General features: G+C 35.0%; 1 protein-coding gene across 6 annotated transcripts in view; it reads right to left on the reverse strand.

The window, feature by feature from the left end:
- The window catches only part of DACH1 (dachshund family transcription factor 1), a 353381-nt gene that overhangs the window by 94870 nt on the left and 239751 nt on the right, over window positions 1-18760 (reverse strand). For 3 of the 6 annotated variants that reach the window (XM_050978249.1, XM_050978250.1, XM_050978232.1), the window contains 2 exons: window positions 9166-9301; window positions 6752-6886 (listed from right to left, as the gene is read on the reverse strand). In XM_050978249.1, the coding sequence (XP_050834206.1) occupies window positions 6752-6886; window positions 9166-9301 (271 nt within the window). Of the gene's footprint in view, window positions 1-6751; window positions 6890-9165; window positions 9302-18760 lie in introns of all 6 variants that reach the window. The other 3 variants (XM_050978246.1, XM_050978226.1, XM_050978239.1) reach the window with 1 other exon arrangement.

Raw genomic sequence — 18760 nt, forward strand, 5'->3', positions numbered from 1 at the left:
TGTTTCTAAATGTCTTCAGAATTCAGTCCTAGGACAGCTAGATATATCATGTATCCTTTTGTTCTCCTGCAAAAAGTCAAACTAGAAATAACTACTTTAGAGAAACAGAACCATATTTGATCACCCTCATGGTGCTATAGGACATATCCTCTCATAGTGGGATGCCATAACTTCTTTAACTTCATTCCCTTCATTCCCTGTAACTTATTTCTCCTAGAAGCAAACACGAAGATAACTGATGATTTGAAAACACCAATGTGGTAGCATGATAAAAAGGTTCTTTCTAACATCTTATCAATACCCATTACATCTTTCACTTAAGAATTCATTAAAAAAAACCAAAATGAGCATGCAGATTATTTCAAAGGGTTTTATAGCTCCTCTCCACTATATATGCAATAAAGACCATAAAAACACTAAAGTCCATTCTAAGGTCTATTGCATGAAGGACATATAATGACTATTGAAAAGAAAGTTGGGGGGAAGAAAAGAAACAAAAGAATAAATCACCTTTCAGAACTGTTTGGGGCACAAGACACGTAAGAACTGTACATGTAGAGCTGTTTCAATAGATTGAAAATACATCAGATTCTGTGCACATGTAACCCATATGAGCCTACTCAGAAAATCAGGTATGTCCAAGATTCATGTGAGTCACTGTAAATGTACAATAGGCAATTTGCATATGTGCAACTGGGCTGCATTGAGCACAGTTAGCTGGGAATGCTTCGGAAGTGATGTGCCTATATCCATCAAGTGAAAACTGAAAAGCAAATCTCTCATAAAATGTGCCAAAACTACTACTACCCCAGCAGAATGAAGGCCCCTAGTAGCTAACAAGTCTGCAGAGGAATGTCATTGGAGGATGACTTGATGAGGGTCTATAGAAATAATTTTATCCAATTATTTGCACTGAAAAAAAAAGCTTTCAGAAGTTTGTACTACCTTTGCACTCCTTCCTGCCTACACATACCATTCACACCCCGTTCAATAATATATTTTCTATGTAACAAAAATAGGTGCTTTCCAGCTACTTAGCGAAAAACAACCCATTAAGAAAAAACTTCTGATTTTATTTTTCACCTTTATAACCCATTAACTGCAACAGCTTTTAATGTACTTTTATAATTCCTGAGCCTCTCAGACTGAGTGAAAAGAAACACCAACAACCAAAGTGTAGAAAGGTTATCTTGGTAATACTGGCTTTATCAAACCTTTAATTTAGCAGATCTTTATTGTATTATCTGTCATAGGTCAAAAATTTGACTATTATCTTTTAAGGGTTTGAGAAGTCCTATGTGATTTAGAAAGTGTGGACTCAGTATCTTAAGGATTTAAAAACTAATCTATTGAGATTTAATAGATAAGATTTAAGATGTGAATTGAGAATGTAGACTTAAAATGTGTTAACTGCAAATGTACTGGCATGTAGAAACCCATCAAAGTATAATATTATTCTTCTTGTTACATTAAAATGCAATATTCAGTCAAATAAATACACTGTATAAGTATCCCTCTGTGAGTATGCATCCATACAAAAATGAACAGATAAAATATGTTTACACAAGCAGCCAGGCAGCAGAACTGCCAATGAAAATTACTCTGTACATCAACTGCTAAGTACTCTCCTTAAAAAAGGGCTTTCTCAGAACACTAACTAAAATTGTAACAGACCAGAAACAGAATTTAAGCAAAGGTCGGGATCACTTGCTTGATGACTTTGTTAGGGAACAGCTCAGGTTGAAGAGAATTGTGTTAATGCTAAAACTTCCTTTGAGTCTTTCATATTTATAGAAACATATTTATATGTGTTTCTGAATTTGTTAAGGTGAATAAGCATGTTACATTTACATTGTGCATGCCTTTTATGGGGATTTACTGCTGATAATACAGAATGAATATCGAACTATATATGATGGCATGCTTATCATTAGTTCCCTTTTTGATACATGAATGCTAACAGGAAAATCCAATTCTAACTTTCGAATATTTAAATTATTTTCCATTTTTAACTGAGGGAACTTTAAAATTTTATTATTCTCTTCTATAAAATATCAGCCAAAGGTCTAAGACTGATGTTGTCTCTACAGGGGTACATAAAATAAAATGAAAGACAAATCCAGGGACTTTTTCATATATGGATTTGATAAAATTATACCTTAATTGCTGCTGTCAAGAAGCAGTTATTGTTGATTACCTGAAAATTACTTGCGGAATTTCCATTATTATCATAGTTTAAAGCTCTTCTGAAAGAAATACTTCAACTTGTGTTTGAGCATGGAGAGTATTTTATATTTTGCCACAGAAAACAGCATGAATATTTTCAGCAAGAGAGTGTCCTTCCCATAAAATCTCAAATAACATATTCAATTGAAAATGTAAGCATGACATTCAGGCTTCATTTGCTGTTGGTGTCTATCTAAAAAAAAACCCAAATTGATGGAGACAGAAAATTCTAATCTGATGCCCTAAGGCCAGATCCAATAAAACACTTAAGCATCTAAATTTGGTGGTAAAGCAACTAAGTTTTCAGTGACTGTCCCCCATAAAGGAATCTTGGGCTGAAGTGAGCTGAGTTTTACATTCCTCGGTAGAGTACAGAGTAGGTATTGCTAGGCAGGTTCCAGTTAGGGGGTGCTACGAGCAGCCACTGCCTCCAACATCCCCCCCAAAAATTGTATGCATCTACCTGCAGCTAGTAGGTAGACAAACACTGTCAGCAGGACTGAGCTATAAATTACACCTTGCAGACCCAAAACAACCTGAGTCCAGGTCATAAGGGTAAAGGGATGATGTTAAAATATACTTCCCTCTTTTACAAAAAGCACAGTGATTAAGGATAGTTCTCAGGAAATGTGCTCCACATCACCAAGTTCGGTGTGTTTGAATTTTAAGCCATTGGTTATTTTGAACTCTCTTTTTTTAAAGCACTTTAGATCAATGAGCAAAAAGAGGATCAGGATTCATCACTCTAGTCTTTTATGTTCTCCACTAGTTCCTCTTTCCTATCCATGCTTAACAGATAACATTACTGAAGAGCTGAACAGGTATTCCATAAACCACCAAAAATCTGCTTCTCAAAGCTTCAGACTGGGAGGTCTGCAGGATGTCATATGTAAGCTGAACAGGATAAGTAATGAAATGCATCTCACCAAAACTGAGAGACTAGACTCTTCATGTCACAGAAACTTGAAAAGACTTAGTCTTCTTTTAACATAGAAAACTGACAGGATCCTTTCTAATATGAATCCTATACTTCACATTAGCCCTTCCTTTTAAATCTGACTCAATAAAACCAAATGAGCATTGTCAAAGAGTCCATAATTATAGATTACAAAATTAGATGCTTGGTTTTGACTGTCAAGCACTTGAGCTAACATTGTGTGCTTGAACTTACCTCATTCTTCCCAGGACCATTTGCAGTTCTACAGCCTTCTTTCAGTAAAATTGGAAATGCTGCTGTCTTCTAATAAGCAAAAAAACTTTGGAAATCTAGGATCTTTTGTGATACAGATGATGGCATCTTGAGTTATGTATGACCTGTGAGGCAGAAGTGCTCTGCTGTGCTCCCAAGTCCAGACCAGGAACCTCACTGGATCACAAGACCACCTTAGGAAACCTAAGTATCCTTCTTATGGAACTCAGGGAATGAGTGGAACTTCAGACCTCTACACTGGGTCTTGACCCAGCATGAAGCTTGGATGCAGCCAAGCTGCACACCTGGATTAAGCAGCTGGAAAATATCCCCAACATCCATGTTTCATATATTGCCACTGACAACAGAAACTCTTCAAGTTTTCCTGCAACAAATAATGATCCAGAGCCTGATGTGAGCTTTCTAGTTTTACCAGACAGATCCATAGATCCATAGATCCTCATTTGATTGTGGGTGTCATAATAATAACCTGACCCAATGGAACCTGAACATATATTTTGAAGACAGTCTAAAGGCAAATAATAATAAAAAAATCCCAAAACCCCAAACACAAACAAACAAACAAATGAAACCACCAAAAATAAACACACAACCCCAAACAAGCAAAAACAAACAAACAAACAAACAAAAAGAAAAAAAAGAAAAATACCCCCAGAAATTAAAAAAACAAAACAAAAATAAAAAAACCACAAAACTACACAAGAGCTTTACTGGTAAACCACTCTAATAAAATAAACTCATTTTTGTCATTAATAATAATTCTTGCTAGATTTTGAATAGAAATACATATGATCTTTGAACGACTTATTCAGTTTGCCAATGCCAATGAACTGTTTCTAAATGTATTACACCTTGTTGTGTGGACTGGTCAAATTAGCTCCTTTGTACTATGTTTCTAACAAGTAAATGTCATTTTTCTCCCATATCCAGCTCACAGATCAGGTTAAACAAATTATTCACCCCTCTGACAAAAAATTTGGTATGTTGATCAGTTACCTCTGTTATTATTTTGTTCCCCGTTTAAATTATCTGTTGATTGTAAATAAATTCTCCTTGATCTCAAATAACTTCAGAGATTTTTCATCTTTTCATTTTTTTAACAGAAGAGGAGACAAAGAGAAAACACAGGGCCTCATTTGCTAGTAAGGATTTTCTAGGTTCTCACAGGTTCTATTAAGACATTTTAGTTACACCTAGTATACTTCTGCCAACAAAAGTCTTAGAAGAAAACACATTAATTTTTAAATGCTTCATGACACTTATTTAGAAGTTTTGATTTCTTCTTTCATTTGCTTTCTTTTTCCTTTCTTTTCTTTTCTTTTCTTTTCTTTTCTTTTCTTTTCTTTTCTTTTCTTTTCTTTTCTTTTCTTTTCTTTTCTTTTCTTTTCTTTTCTTTTCTTTTTCTTTTCTTTTCTTTTCTTTTCTTTTCTTTCCCTCTATCTCAGGAGATGAAGGTGATGGCATTTTAACAATAAAAGTGCCACACCCTGCATGTGTGTTTGTATTTTTAAATATGCTCACAGTCTGACTGATTTCCAGGGGTAAAACAGTTTCAAAATCTGATTGCAAGCTCACAGAGACAAAACTAGGTAATTAATATCTCCACAAATATCTGTAAGTCAAATCACTTGTTTTAATACAGATTAGATTAGTACTAAAGTTACAAGATTGATATGAGAGACATGATAAATGTAGTCATGACAGAAAACAATTTTCAATTTAGTAACCCCTATCAATCTAGATAGCCCATGAATATTTACCATTAATTCAGTAGGCTGGAACAGAGCGGGGGGAAAAGAACAAAAAAACAAAACAAAACAAAAACAAAAACAAAAACAAAAACAAAAAAAAAAAAAAAAACCCCAAAAAAAAAGAAAAAAAAAAAAAGGAGGTTTGCCCTATACAGGACTGAGGAAAAAAGAGAATTCTCAGCAGTTTTACTGAGAACAGATCTTGCAAAGACTGGGAAAATACATTTGGGATATCATAATTAAAAAAAAACCTTTAAAAAAACTGAGTGACATGCAAAAGTATTGCCATTCTTAATATGTACTTCTCTTTGCAAAACTTACCAGCCAGATTACAGTTAAACAAGTAACTTCAAAGGCTGAAATAAAATCATTTATGGAAATGCAAAACAAACCTATTTGATCACATCATACTTCACAGCAGGGATACAATTTGCAGAGGCTGAGCCAGGGCATAGTGTAAGCAAAAACAGGTTGTATGTGCAATGAACCAAACTAAATGGTTTATATAAAAGAAATGTTGTTTCCATTAATTTTTCTGATAATCTTATTAAAAATGCCACCTGTCCAGAATAGAATTGTCCAGGTTTTAATTCCTTTTCACATCTCAGTGTTCAAACACAAGACAGAGGAGGTGTCACCTTATAGCTATTAAAATATGTCACAAAATGTCTTATTCTGAAATCTTCATAGCTACAGCAGTTTCTCCAGCTCTGTTTCACCGTCTGGTTATTGTACCTTTTACTTTTTCTCTTGTTGTGCTCAAAGTGACTTTTCTGATAAGCCTAAAGAAATGTTTTTTCAAAACATGTTTTTTTTTTTTCAAAGCATGCATTGTTTTTTAAGCCTCTCTTTAAAAAAAATGTTTCCAGTCTATAAGACTTAAAATTCACATATATTAAGCAAATAAAACATAAAATGCACCTTTTGAAATTCCACCACCACCCCACCAAAATCCCTTGTAAGAGCCCTGAACAGGAACTTGACTTTGAATACCAGCAGAGATGAAATGGTGTCATAATCAGCATAAATGCATGTGGACTATTCACCTAGATCAAACACTTTGGTCATATACTCAATTAAATTTAAATCCCATTATATAATGTATACCAGCCTCATTTTATGCAATTCCCTAATTTAATGGCTTGGTATTAGCCTTTTTCATTTTTGCACACATGGACTAATTTTCACAGTGCTCAGTCCCTCTGGGAAGTAGGTCATTAAAGTCAACTGGACGGAGACAGAAACTTTAAATACCTAAACAGTCCTGCAGCAGGGTCAGAGTGACAATAATAATGTAAAAGAGTTTTTCACTCATCCTACTTTGCAATATTTCTGAAATTTCTCCCTCATATATATATATCCATTAATCTTGGTGATGACAAAATAGAACAATAATGAAAGATATCTTCCTGTTACAATTTGACTTGTGAAACTAAAAAAAAAAAAAAATCAACAAAACAAAAATCTCAATAAAGAAATTAAAAATCACAATTATAGTAATATTTAGCTGCCAAGAGAACACTTGTTTTACACTGAAGCAGTAGAATTATAATATTCATGTTACCTTTCTCAATGTGCATTCTTTTTGTCTCATGTCCCACATCATGACCAGCCAGATCTCCCTCCTTAGGTCCAGGCAGGACATTAGGCGACAAACCCATCAGCATTTGGTTCATAGAGAGCCCGTTCTGATGGACAGCTGCTAGACACAAGCACAGGAAGAAAGAAATCAGCTGTCATACCAACAATACTCTTTTTTACTTATTTTACAGAGTCTTCCTCTTAATTATACAAGAATTCTAACAATCACAAAGTTACCTAATTAGTGCTATCAGGATCCACAGAGAGAAAAAGTTTCTTCCTGTTACTTCTAGTTTAAAACAACCAAATTTTAAAAGAAAGTTCAGTACCTTCAGATAAATTTGGAGATTTGCAAATATATTCCAGGTTATTTGACAAGAATTGTTAAATTTTTAGTTCATTGTACAAAAATGCTTGAGTACCAACATTCCCAATATGCTGTCCTTAATAACTTCCTTAAATGAAGCATTGTGGCCTTTCAGGTGATAAACACTGTTTTTCTATATATTCTGTGCAACAGTAGAATTGCTTATTTGCTCATCAGACAGGTGGAAAAGCCCTGTCCAACAACTTTCAGAGACCTTCATGAGTCTCAAACATGAGTCTCAAACCTGAGAAACTCATATTTGGTAGTTTATATTTCTATGCTTTCATTCTGAAAAAAATTGTCTTTTCAAGATGTTTATGCCATTTTTATTGGTTTTTTTTTTTTAATATGGAACCCATATTCCTGTAGTAGTCATCTTATTCTGGCTGGCACCACAAAAGATGTACTTAAGAATCAGGTGTGATGTTAACAAATCAGATAGGACAGAAAATAATTATATTACAGATAAATAAGTTATTGAAGTGATCCACTACTTAAGGAACTCTGTTATGTTCACATGGAACAAAAAATGTGCAAAGGTCCCACTCCTCTCTGTAAAATACAGAGTAAGCTGAACAGTACAATTTCTTTTTTTGTTAAAAAAAAAAAAAAGCAATTCCTTAGCAAAAACAATAAATATCTCTCGGTTTAGATTTTTGGGCTTTCTGATGTTTTGTTGTTTTGGGGTTTTTTTCAGAGAACAATGGAAGAGGACTTCATCAGTTGTAAACAAATTTACTATTCAATCAACTAAGAAAAAAAATTAATTCCACATTTGTGAGGGGTTTTTTCAGATCTTCACTTATGAAACCTGCAGTGGGTTGATCCTGGCTGGACACCATGTGCCCACCAAAGCAACTCCATCACTCCCCCTCCTCAGCTGGACAATGGAATGAAAATATAATGAAAGGCTTGTGGGTCAAGCCTGGGGAAATAGACAGGTCACAGTATATGGGATGCCAATTTAATCTGCTCTCTGAATTGTCCAAGTGATAAGAAAACAGAATTTTCAGTTTGTCATAGTCAGGCCTCATTTCTTTTCTTTGGTAAGTCATTTTTCATCACACACTAATGAAAGATCTCTCATCTGAAGGTCAATGAAGAGTCAGCTCCCTGAGTCTATGGAGAGCCTGGAAAGGAGCAGCCTAAAGGACACGTGTTGCATCTAATCAATATGAGCACCTATTTCATACAGCTATTTCATGGCCTTCCACGTGTGTGCCAAACCCTCCAGTTTCACCTACTGACAAATTCCACTATGGAAAGCTGATTTAAACACTTAAAAACCTGCAACAGAACAGTATTAAAGGGAATGGACAAGTGTGATATGAATTTAAGTACATATCCATAAATAGCATGCATTTAAAACCTTAATTTCCATTGCTGCACTGGAATATCACACAATTCAGAACCTTTGCCATGTAATTTACATCCTGTATACGGATCTTTGATAATAATGGCATCACTCTGGCACACCACAGTTTAATTTCACTCTGTCCCCTGTGAACTATGAGGTGATATTCTTTCCATCTTATTTCTCACCATTAAAAAGTTTTTGTATTTAAAAAATTTATAAAGTATGCAGATTTTTAATTTATTTAACCTAATTCTTCTCTTTACCAAGAAATTCTACTACGTAAAATATTGCTTATGAAGTCAGATTCAATATAGAAATCAAAACCGAGTAACCAGATTAAATAAAATTCAATTTCTTTTAAAAATGGTTATACTATATGTATAGTTCTGAAACTAATCTAGCAAATTGCTTCCCGCCTGCAATTCTGTGTTTCAGTGCTCATATCTTTATGTTTAATATGACATGATGGCAGTTTATATCAGTACCTGTTAATGTAGCATCAGATATTATGACACTGTAAACTGGGGAACATAATGTTGGGAGAGAGTTACTGCAGCTGAACTTCTGAGCATGAGATAGATGAGATCTATTTAAGGTGAGGGCACTGTGTCCAGAAAAACCAGCTGCACCTCATCAGTTTCAAAGAGGTGAGAGGGAGAAGAATGGGACCTACGGATTCTGTCTGAAGAGCTCTCGGTCCGTGCAGGAGAACTGGACACGCTGCTGCTTCGATGAGAGGATGGATGGCTGCCAGGTCTTCGGCCCTCTTCAAGAGAAGGAGCAGGAGAAGGGCTGTCTGGAACACGTTCCTAGACCACACAAAAAGTCATTGGGAAAAAATGGCAATGTTAAACCAAGCCTCTGTTCAAAACATCACCTCCCTAAACTGAATCTCTCTCCTAAATTACAACCTATTCATTCCCCTGTTGATGTTTCCAGGATTTGCAGAGCATTCTCAAAGGAAACCTGGCAACTTCAGGACACTAGACCTTACATTTCAACATGGAATGTTGAGCACTTCTCATCCTCTTAGGCTTTTAACAGCCTTCTACTTAAAAAATAAGAGGTTTGTTCACCTTTTTTGTTGTTGTTGTTTTGGTTTGGGTTTTTTGTTTGTTTTTTTCTTTCTTTTTTAATGTTTTATTTGTTTGTTTATTTGTTTATTTTTGTTACTCATATCATCATGCAGTTGAATTGGAAGCATACATTTTGGCTTACAGATGTTAGCCTTATGGGATGAGGAATTAGGTATTTCTGTAAATAAATAAAGACCAAGTACTGTTGTTTTATCTCATGTTGACTTTTACTCCACACTTTAGTTTCAAAGAGGCTTCTTGAACAACGAGATCTTACGGAACTGTTATGGATCATAAAGAAACTATACCCTCCTTATAGTACCTATACCAGTCACATGACTGATGTAAGTCCAAATGTCTAGTTTTACCATGGAACACAAACTTGGAATGAATCACACTTTTTGGATGAATGTGGTCATATCACTTCAAAATGGGGAAAAACACCATTCATATTTTTCTATGGCAGGGAAAGGCCTGGCAGGGTAGCCAAGAGGTCTGGCAGCAAGCAAAAGGAATGAACAGGACAACGAAATATAATTACTGTACAAACAATTGCTATGATGCACTTCAAGAGGTTCTTTGGTTTTGAAAACCAGAATGTAAGGACTGTGATGGTCCGAATTGCATACCTGCTATGTGAGAATTGTTAGTATGTAGCAGACAGATATATCTGATATTTACCCAGAAGTTTGACGCAAACAATAATCAAAGGGAGATGAGTACAGAATAGTTCTTCCCAAAATTTTGCTGTCTTTCCCTGCAGTTTCTTTTTACTGCTGAAAGTTTTCAAGACTCATTGCTAAAGTATGTGAGAGTGAGGCTGTTTTGGAAAAAAAATGATAAAAAAAAATAAATCCTATAAGGGAAATCTATTGGAAGGACTGAAGACATTAAACTAACTTTTTTTTCTTGTTTCTCTCCTTTTGATAACTGAAAACCTGACTTAAAATGAAAAAACCAATGAGCTAAAACCACTAATGAACAAACAACTGCGCACACTCAACTCACTAAAAGCTTCTGGTAATGAAATAATACAATTAGGACATGTTTAATAACACAAAAAAAACCTTGTTGCAAATGTATTTTCTTGAAAAAAGCAGTACATTCCTCACACAGAAAAGTTCTTTCTGAGCAGTCATTATTTTATCATGCACAGTCACTAGATAAATATTTATTTCTCTGAATGCATTCCCAAGAAATTTTGCAACATCCTCAAGTATAGTAATCACTAGATTTGTTCAAGGTAAGTTTCATAAAAAATATCTGCTGAACTTGAGATTCTGATTGCAAAGGGATTCAATGGGCATGCTGATGGAGTGGGAGGAGATTTTTTAGAGCCATGTTGCAAGACATTTAAGTGGATTCCGCTTTAACAGCCTTAGGTTTTTAAGTCAAAAACCTTGATGAGGATAGCTTAACTGCATCATAGCTCTAGGCTTATTATGACTTTGATTGTGTTTATATGTCCATGAACTGGGTATTCAAGAGGAGGATTATAATGCAGATGTTTTCAGAATGTAGAAGATTTATTTCTTTAGATTTAGGAGGATTTAAGCACGCACAGTGTACGGATTTGATATAAATTAGAACACGGTATATTTAATCATTCATTTAAAATATAATTTCACTGTTTGGCATACAATGTATTGTTCTTAGAAGGGTTTCATTAAAATGAAATCCAGTGAGCACATAAGATTTGAATACAGAGCTGCAGAGTAAATTAATTTATTTAAACAGCTTAATTTGTTTATCCTATTTATTTATGTGTGCTTTTACAGCACGTATTATGAGATGGAGCGAGCAAAAGGAATGCACAGGACAACGAAATATAATTACTGTACAAACAAAACAGATAATGAGTTTTATTCTTATATAATATGACATAGACAAAATCCATGAGAAAACTATATATCTTGGCTTTATCAATTCATTTGTAAAATACCTTTTAATTCCAATAAAACATGGGATTGAACTACACAGAAATGCAAAATAAACCAATTTAGTGCCTTAACTATGTTTTATATCCTTGCTTCATAGTTCCACAATCAGCAATCTAGTCTATAGCAATTTTTTGTGTCTAACAAATTCACTGCAATAACAAATGGCAATGCTACTAATAATAAATTGAAATACTCTGTAGTTCTAAAGTCAACGTAATAAATAATGGTGCTGGAATATCAATATGTCTTCCTTAACAGAGATTTTGTGTAGAAGAGAATTATTTGGTTTGTGGCAAAATATTAACTTTAGACTCCATTTAAATTTTTTCAAAAAAGAAAATGTTCAAAATAGTGTTCATTAAATAACGCAGATCAGAGATATTTTGTCACTTCTACAGCATGCCACTTTCATAAAAGCTACTCTACATGAAACAGCAAAGAAATAGAACTTACTGACTCACAATCCTGGCAACAGATTTCACCTAGGATTCTGTCCACTGCCCAATATTTTTCCTAAAACCTGCCTTCTCCCAGAGGCAGATATTTCTGGAGAATCTGGTGTATAACCCTCTCTCACTATTTTTTTCCTCCATTTTTTTGCTTCCCTATTTCTTTCTACAGATAGTCACAGGCAAAAAGTAGGGTTAACAATTTAGGTAATATGCAGGAACTTAGCATATGGTTGACCAATGTTTCAGGATTGTTAAGACTCTCAGTTAGGTATCAGAGGCTTTACTAAGCAGTGGGCAACAAACTCTAGGGGTCAAGTTTGAAGCATTCTTTATCTTGGTGCTCTTCACAACTTGAACCAAATGATGAATCCTAAGCATTTAAGAATCTGGCCTTTACCTCCTCCAAAAATGTTCGTACCAAAAAGAAATTTTCACTCTAGGGAACTCTAACACCCTTTCTTGTAGTCTTATTCCAGTGGCAAGTAACACACTCGCAATATCAAGTCAATTTCACAAATAACAGGCTTGTTCCTGTGACACTGGGTATTTTATTTTATGCTGTAAAAAACAGGTAAAAGATTTCAGTATTAGAGATTTTAACACATGAGACTGAGGTTATCTCTACAATTGAAATCACCCCAGGTTTGTTCCAGAATACTACATATCATTCACAAAATCACACTGTCTTGGTCTCTTCAAGTAAAACAGGAGAGTTTTTCTGTATTCATCAACTTTTTTCTAAATTTCTCAAATAGGCAAATACTGCAAAATCTTATTCTGTAAGTTATTTTTAAGTAAATTTAAAAAAAATAATTATCTTTATACATCAGTAATTTTATTCCGAAGACCAGAAATACTTTCTTCCCTATATCACATCTTTGTCCATAAATGAGGTCACAAAGTTAGTTCCAAAATATTAATTTCTTTTTTGCCTATTTTATTTCGGCTTCAGCAGCATGTTTTCACTGTTTGAAAATTGCTTCATTACCAAAAGCCCTCCTCAAAATATATCAAAACACAAAGCTGATGAAGTTTAGCTTTTGTATCACTATTGAAGACATTTCAGGTCATATATGTAGGAATAACCCTTCTGCTCCTAAGAGGACAGAAAAGTAAGCGGTATCTTATAAGTTGTTACCACCTCAGTTTTCCCACAAATATTCTTTATTCTTTGCCACTTTTGTTCCTTAATAACAAAATTGTTGACCATTTCTGACAAAGTTTGAATACATGTTCTTGCAATAACCAAACCAGATTTGCATGCAGAGTCTTCACCTCCTGGCTATTTCTCTCCTACCAGGTATTTAGTCTCAGCTTTTCACTGTGTTCTAGTTGACTTTGCCATAAGACTCATTTATTCTTTAATTTTAGTCATGGAATGAGCTCTAAACATGCAATTAAGGCTTGCTCTAAAGGTATATAATTTTTTGAGCTATTCAGTTGTCTTGCTCCTCTTCAGTATTGAACAAACCTCTTCAAGGATGTGTGTGCTTTAAGTCATTGAAGGGGAGAGGATAAAGTAATTTATTTTCAAGGTCATACTTTTCATAGTTTAGGTAACTTATGGAAATGTTTAGGTTGGAGGACATGTTTAAAGACCATCTAGTTTCACTCTATCTGCCACAGGCAGGAGCACTGTCCACTAGAAGAGGCTGCTCAGAGTCCCATTCAGCCTGGCCTTGAACACTGCCAGGTATGGGGCAACCACAGTGTCCCTGGGCAGGCTAATGGCATGCTAGGCAAAGTATAAATGACACAAACTGTTTTATATACTTGTGATAATAATAATAAGCATCTGCATCATCTTTTAATCAGGAGTGTGAGAGACTGGACCAGTTAATGACCCAAACAGTGGCCCACTTGACCACTCACTGGGCACAGACAGCACACACTCATCACTGGAGGCTACAGCTGGGTATTGAAAAAGATAAGGAAGGAGGCTGGCAAGATGCAAATCTTGCTAATTTGCCCACGGGCTAGTGCCTTTTATCATGTCTATGCCTCTTCCATAATGGCTCAGGCCTGAAAACTCACCTCTGGGAAAGTCCTGGGACATTCACACAAAGTCTGAAAGTGTTCACCCCTTGTGATGGGCACAATTGACTCAACTGTGCCGACAGGAGAGGCAGCTGTGGCATCCCCGGGGGTGTCACTGATCATGAAAGACTCCTGAAGTGTTCTGTGGTCCACAGCCTTAAACCATTCAGTGTGAAACACCCTACCTCAGGAGAGGAACCTCGGCATTCCCACCAGAAACTAAGCATATATAACTGGGGGATTTTGGTGTTTTATGGGCTTTTCTTATTCCTGACAGATCAAGAGAGCTGCAATCACTTCAGCCAACAGATATTGAAATTGCAACAATCAAATCTTGTTGTGTTGTCCATGGGTGGTGATATCTTTCTATTCCTTTCCATTTTTTCTGAAGTGTTATTTTTATGTTTTTATATTGCTATATTACTACATATAATAATAACCTAGATGGCTACACCTGTGCTCCCCACTGCAACCAAACCACTCTAAAACAACCCTCCAAGTGTATATTTACAAACACGGATTTGTGTCATTTTGTACGACATTCAGAGCTCTTTTGTTCCAATCTGCCCCAAGGAATCTATTAACAAGAACCAGCATCACCCTCACCTTTTGGGGTGTGCTGAAACAAGGAGGAGTTTATATTATTTCCAACCATTTGTGGGAAGACACCCATATTCCAAGCCTTTTTGGTGGTAGAATTATAAAAATTGCTTTTAAAAGTGATCAAAACACAGATTTCTTTCTTCAGTTCCTTACTGACTTATTTTGAACTCGTGTGAGATGTATTCCAGGAATAACTTTCTTGTAAAATGTCACATTTAATATGACATTGCTTTAGCTGAATAAGTGTAAGAAATTAGTAACTTGAGTATCTTTTGTATTTTCTGCAAACGGAAAATTTAATTTTTACAGTTTTACTTTTTCATTCCACATTAGCCAAGACACGACGATGCTCTAAATGAATAATTAGACTCAGGAATTGCAAAATTAATTGGACTAATAGTTAGTTATTTCCTAACTTCCTCAGTCACTTCTATATGTGTGTTATCAAACTGACTGAATGCTACAAAATTTTATTTCTATTTCTTTATCTGCATACTATCTGGCTTGTTAAAGATCTTGCTAACTTCATACTGATGCACTTGACATCTTTCTCACCTTGTTCTTACAGATCCACTTGGAATCCCAATCAAAATTCAGGAGTTTGAATGTTCTGGATTGTCATTAACTGCACTATTATTTTAAATCTTGGACATCTTTCTTATGAAGAAAAGAATCCATGAAGTTTACATGAGATGTTTTATCTCTCTGTGAACACCTTGAACTTATTCATCTTTTGGACCAATTGAAGTTGATTTCTTTTATACTTTTTACTCCTGCAATTTTTCCTTGTACCTACTTTGCTGTTCCCATCACAAGAATACTGACAACTGAAAGCATAAAATTAATAAAGAAATCAACATAAATAAGACTGAATCGGCTTGATTTTTAGCTTCCTGTTTTCTACATGCATTATTACAGCAGAAGTTAACTGAGAGGAAGCCAAGAAGGAGACTTCCAAGTAATCCTTTAACAGTACTTCCACAACAAGAGATCTAATCCTTGGAAATCATGAGCAGTACAAGCACAATGTACTAGCCAGGAAGTGGGTGTCAATGGATAGGGCCATTCCAGAGATTAAAAACAAGCAACCAAGCAAAGTTGATCCCTATCAACAGAAGAGCTTGGTTTTACCTTCACAATGAATGTTTCTTCTAACAAAGAAAATATCCTTCTACGGTATTCAAAAAAACCCATGCAATATGCAAATATATAGACATGCAAGAAGCTCTGTTCCACTCAAATTAGTAACTTCTTATTGGCAAGCTAGATACACTTTCTGATTTTTTTAAAAATCTCCTATTCTGAAAATCTAGCCTTACTTGAAAAATAAGCTTAAGAAGCATCACTAGGAATACACCCTCCAAAGTAGATCCAAACCACACATGTATTGGGGTACATTATATGTCCTAGAAGTCAGCACTATGAATCCCATTCCTTGTACCTGACCCCATGGTCATACTGCATCAAGTCAATCTCACACTACACACACAGCTCCCTGTTACATACGTGAACATGCAAATTTCCTAACATAAAGCTTGTACTACTTTCTATGTGTCATGTGTAAATGCATATTTTACACGCCACAAGTTAATTCATATGAGTATATGGCTGCCATCAGCTTAAAACTGCACCTCAGAAACACACACGATAAAAGAAATAAGGATCCCATATTATTAGGAAAAAAGAACATGACTCCAAGTTACAGCCTACCATATTTAGTTAGCATCCTCTAAGGTCATTATATAAAAAGTGTATTAAAAGCTAAAACAAATAATATTAATCATATAGATAGAACTAATTAATGAGGTGGAACGCAGTGTCCTCTAATATAAAGATGGTTAAGCCATAATAAAGAAGGTCAACTATACTTTAACCTAAGATCTACTAATTCTAAATGAGAAAAAAAAAATAAAGGAATTTTGCATTTACACAAGTTATTCTAATGCAGACATTTTCTCTGTTATGTTCAAGTCTCTACAAATTAGATATAATATTCTCTGCAGCTAGGGTAAAATTAATTATCATTTGATTTACATTATACTTAAAAATTTACAGGTATATTCCAATTTTCATGATTGGTTTCTTAACATGTAAAAGCAGTTGTTTCAGGAGCTGATAGTCCTATTTTTATTCTAAAATATTTATTGCAGACCAATTGCATTTTATTATTTAAATGCTCTAAATCAAATTTCTCCTTACATAAAGAAGAAAACTTGATCATACTTCACATATCAGATAAAGAGGAAATTAAAGTAGCTTCCCTCTTGCACTTTTAAACATTCAAGAAAAGCACTTTAATGTTAAAATTTCTATTTTGAATGCACAATGCACTAATGCACTAAAAATAGCATGCTATCTGAAAAGTCAGGTGTTTTTCAGGTAAGGCATACAAAAAGGGTTTTTCTGCCAGTTTGGAACACAATCAATTTGTTCTCATTCCCTGTCTGTAAAAGGCGTACAGCACATCCAGCTTCACAGGAATGCTGCCACTGCCTGCATAATGCTTTTCCTGTAAGACACAGAAGTGTCCATAGAAAACTTCTGCCTTCAACACAGGATTTAAGATTCAGATCAGTTAAGTGAACTTGCCCTTTTTCCTCTTAGAGTCTATTTCCATTCAGGTATGCTCTCTGGACTTGCTCACCACCAGTCTGACATGCAACTCTAAAATATACTCTGTTCAGCCATTTCTCTATGGCAGTGATGTATTTCTTCTCTTTGGCTGTTCTTTGGACTTTTTGGGAAAAAAATCACAGAAACACACAAGTCTGAGTCAGAAGGGACCCAGAAGGACCATCACATCCAGGTCTTGAGTGAATGGCCCATATGGGGATTGAATCCGTGACCTGGGTGTTATTAGCACCAGACTCTGACCAACTGACCTATTTATTATAGGCAGAAAAAAAGAGATAGGAACATTAAATTATATCAACAGGAACACACTTATTGCCAATGAAAAATGAAAAGTAAATTAATTCCAAAATAAAATTTCATGTCAGAATAGTCCTAAAAACAGGGTTATTCTAAAAAATGAAATCTGTCAGCAGCTACTTTTGTTAAATAAGTTAACAGTAAATTTCTGCTAATAGATTACGGGAATATATCTATCTATATATAGATAGATAGACTAAAAAAAGGTATAAAAGAGTGTAACACAACCAGTGATGTGATAGATGTGAGGGAATTAGCAAAGTTTAGCCTGATATATCCATTACGCAGTGGAAAACTACTGTGCCACTGCTGTCTCCACTTTTTCAGCTGGACATATTGGTTTCTTCTGTTTTATTCTTATTTCTTTCTATAAGTATTAGTCACACAGGAATAAATTGCGATTTTTGATTCTGGCATGCTACAGCTCTGTTCTAACTTTTACAGTGTAATTTCAAGTTGCTATTATTATAAGGTATGTCCTTTATATTTTCATATATCTTTCTGCTGAGTGAAAAAAAAATTGATGTAGTGAAACTGCTAACAAGCTGAGCCTTTGAAACCATGGGCAGGTGATGAAAGCCACTTCATGTCTAAAGCATCCCCAGGTCACAGCTGTCACACTCACTGCAATTCATTGTTGTCACAATCTGCTGTCCCTGCTTGTTGTTGCTCTCCTCTTATTCATCCAACTCATATATCTAAACATTCCATTACAAAAAGACATCTAATGTTCGTCTCATGTTCGAAAGGGCACAACACTCTTCTGAAATATAATTCTGAAGATTTTAGGGCTCAGAGTTCACTGCCAAATCTAAGGTGTTGCTTTGTAAGGCTTCCCTTGTAATTTTGTCTTTGTCTCATCTCCTGAATGCAGCAGGATAAAATGTTTAGTTAGTACATGATCTCAGCTTTATTCCAACATCTTATCACGAAGAAATGAAATATTGCCCAGTAATAGAAAGGCATTTGAAGCTTTGTGAGTTTAAAGATAACAGCACTAGCTGTGAAGTCAGTGAATTGGAAGGAAAGGTCAGCGAGTCATCTACTGCGGCACTGCTCACAAAGGCAATCCCTCCATCCAATGAACCTGGTTGTTCATAATCTGAAGACTTTGATTTTCTAAGACTTAATTTTGTTCTTTGTTACTTAATTAGATATGGTTACTATTGATTTACTTTTCAGAGTCGAAATTTCTCACAGGCCTAGCTTTCAAGCAGACTTCACACTGG

This window comes from Serinus canaria, chromosome 1, assembly GCF_022539315.1.
Source record: "Serinus canaria isolate serCan28SL12 chromosome 1, serCan2020, whole genome shotgun sequence".
NCBI lineage: Eukaryota > Metazoa > Chordata > Aves > Passeriformes > Fringillidae > Serinus > Serinus canaria.